Here is a 2,762-nt window from a genome sequence, read left to right as displayed (position 1 = left end):
AATGCCGAGCCCACAAATGTCGAGACCCACTGCCTGCTGGTGTTGGCAGAAAGCCAGGCTCATTGACCGGCAGCTCCTTGGAACCGAGTGGCTGGAAGGGCCAGGAGACATTCAGTGAGCAGATTTGAGGTTGGAGACCGGGACGTGTCCATGAGTGCTAATGTGTGGGGTCTAGGGTGACATGGAGAGGCTCCTCGTTTTGGGTGAGGGTGGGAAGTCCTTGGGTGAGCTCTGCCGTGTTGATGTGGGACGTGGGCCATCCATCCTGCCTCCCCACAAGATCCCACAACTAAACTCTAAACCACGGGTGGCACTCTGCAGCCCGTAGGTCTGTGTCATCCTGGCTGCCTTTGCTTTGCGGCTGGCCGACAAGGAGTCATGGTCACCTAGATAGGTGGCCTAGCCCATGAAACCAAAATTATTTGCTTTCTGATTCTTTATGGCAAAAGTTTGCTGACCCTGCTCTAAACCATGACTCTGTCATTTTAAAAACACCTAATCCTCAAGGTTGAGGAGGAGAAACTATGATTTGTCTTTGGGGGGTCTGGGTGAGGAGCAGAGTGCTTTGTGCCATTTCCTCTCACCTGAGGGAGGTCAGCCACCCTCCCAGCCTCCTAACCATTGTCAAGGTGTTGGGCACATGAAGTTAATTGAATTGAAATGTTCAAGTTCCCCAGGGTTCAACACCCTTATTATTTTAATTTCCATGTGTATTAGTTTCCTGCAGCTGCTATAACAAGTCACCACAAATTGGGTGACTTAAAGCAACAGAAATGTATCCTCTCACAGTTCTGGAGAAATCCAAAATCGAGGTGTCTGCAAGGCTGTGCTCCCTCTGGAGGCTGGAGGTGGAGGTGGGGAGGCGGAGGAGGGGATGGTTCTTTGCCCCTCCTGTGGTTGCCCCTCCTGTGGCTGCCGGTGTTCCTTGTGGCTGCATCATTGCAGTCTCTGCCTTTGTCATCACATGCCCTTCTCCCCTGCCTTCGCCTCTTATGTCATCTCTTATAAGGACATTTGTCAGTGCATTTAGGGACCACACAGACAATTCAGAATTAGACCCCATCTCAAGATCCTTAACGTGATTACATCATTTGCAAAGACCCTTTTCCCAAATAAGGTCACATTCACAGATTCCAGGCATTAGGACGTGGACATATCTTTTGGGGGGCCACCACTCTACCCACTACACCATGAGAGACAGACACACAGGTGGGCAGTGTAGCATGATGGTAGTGGGCACAGTGGGAGCTGGTGCAGACAGGCTGGGGTATGATGTAGGGTAAGATCTATAAGTGCTTTAGGCTTCCGTTTCCTCATCTGCAGAATGCAGTGTCAACAGAAACAGACTTCATAGGCTGCCCTAAGAATTAAGTGTGAGGATCTACCACACTCCTACTGGAGTGCCAGTTCTTGTGAGTTCCTGCCTGGCATTCATCCCCTCCGTCCTCTAGGCCACAGTCCTGAGGTAGGAGGTAGAGCCCGACCCCCTCCCTCTTTTCTCTCCACAGCAGCCCACCCTTGTGCCCGGGACAATGGCGGCTGTTCCCACATCTGCATTGCCAAGGGTGATGGGACACCACGGTGCTCATGCCCAGTCCACCTCGTGCTCCTGCAGAACCTGTTGACTTGTGGTGGTAGGTGTGACCTCAGCACTTTCTGTTGGGACATTGAGCAGGACCTGATTCTCTGCCTGCCAGGTTGCTGCCTGGCAGTCTTTTAATATAGTCCCTGTGGCATCCAGTATCCTGAGCAGACTGTCTCTTTGTCCTCTTTTCTAATAGATGCATTTCAGGGCTATGAATTTCCCTCTAAGCACTGGTTTTGCTGCATCCCACAAATTTTGATAAATTGCATTTTCATTTTCAGTTAGTTAAAATATTTAAAAATTGTTCTCAATAATTCTTTGGCCCTTGTGTTGTTTAGAAGTGTGTTGTGTAACTTCCAAATGGTTGGGAATTTTCCAGCTATCTTTCTGTTATTGATTTCTAGTTTAGTTCCATTAAATTAATGTGGAATTAATTTCCATTTCCTCATCCCTAAAACAGAAGCAGCCATCCTCCATCACAGGCTCCTCATGGGAGTAACGAAGACAGTGGAGAAAGCATGTGCACACGCGTGTGTGAGCGAGTATGTGCACATACTCCCCCTCTTCCTCTGAGCTCCTGGGGACCGGTCTTTACCCTGTCCCTTTTCTTCCCATCCTCACCCCCGTGACCTCCACACTGTGTCTCACACACGGCATATGCTTTGTATGATTTTTATCCTTTTGACTTTGTTCAGGTATGTTTTATGCCCCAGCGTGTGGTCTACCTTGGTGAATATTCCATGTGAGCTTGAGAAGATGTGTCATCTGATGTTGCTGGGTGGAGTGTTCTGTAAATGTTGGTTAGATCCAGTTGATGGATAGTGCTGTTCAGGTTGTCTGTATCCTTCCTGACTGCTTGTGCTGTCAGTTACTGATGGAGGTGTTGAAGTCTCCAATAGTGGGTTTGTCTAATTTTTTAGTGCTGTGTTTTCTCCGCCTTCTACCCTTGATCCTCTTCTACCCTAAGGTTGCACAGGGAGTGGCCAAGAATGTGAGCTGCAGTGTCAGACAGACCTGGGTTCAAATCCCAGCTTTGCCCCTTCCCAGCTGAGTGACCCTGGTCTGAGCCTCTACTTCCTTCTCTGTGAAATAGAGAAATTGAGAGCACTTACTTGATGGGGTTGTTATTAAGTAACAGAGTACTTTGCATGGTCCCTGACACATGGCACACAGGAAT

The 2,762-nt window shown here is 48.9% G+C and overlaps 1 protein-coding gene across 1 annotated transcript in view; it reads left to right on the top strand.

The window, feature by feature from the left end:
- LRP5 (LDL receptor related protein 5) overlaps positions 1 to 2,762 on the top strand; it is an 80,199-nt gene that overhangs the window by 62,239 nt on the left and 15,198 nt on the right. Inside the window, exon 16 of the mRNA XM_007450406.1 lies at positions 1,509 to 1,634. Coding sequence (XP_007450468.1) covers positions 1,509 to 1,634 — 126 coding nt within the window. The remainder of the gene's footprint in view (positions 1 to 1,508; positions 1,635 to 2,762) is intronic.

The sequence above is a fragment of the Lipotes vexillifer genome, unplaced genomic scaffold (genome assembly GCF_000442215.2).
Source record: "Lipotes vexillifer unplaced genomic scaffold, Lipotes_vexillifer_v1.1 scaffold1477, whole genome shotgun sequence".
Lineage (NCBI taxonomy): Eukaryota > Metazoa > Chordata > Mammalia > Artiodactyla > Lipotidae > Lipotes > Lipotes vexillifer.
This window is presented reverse-complemented; position numbering and strand designations above follow the sequence as displayed.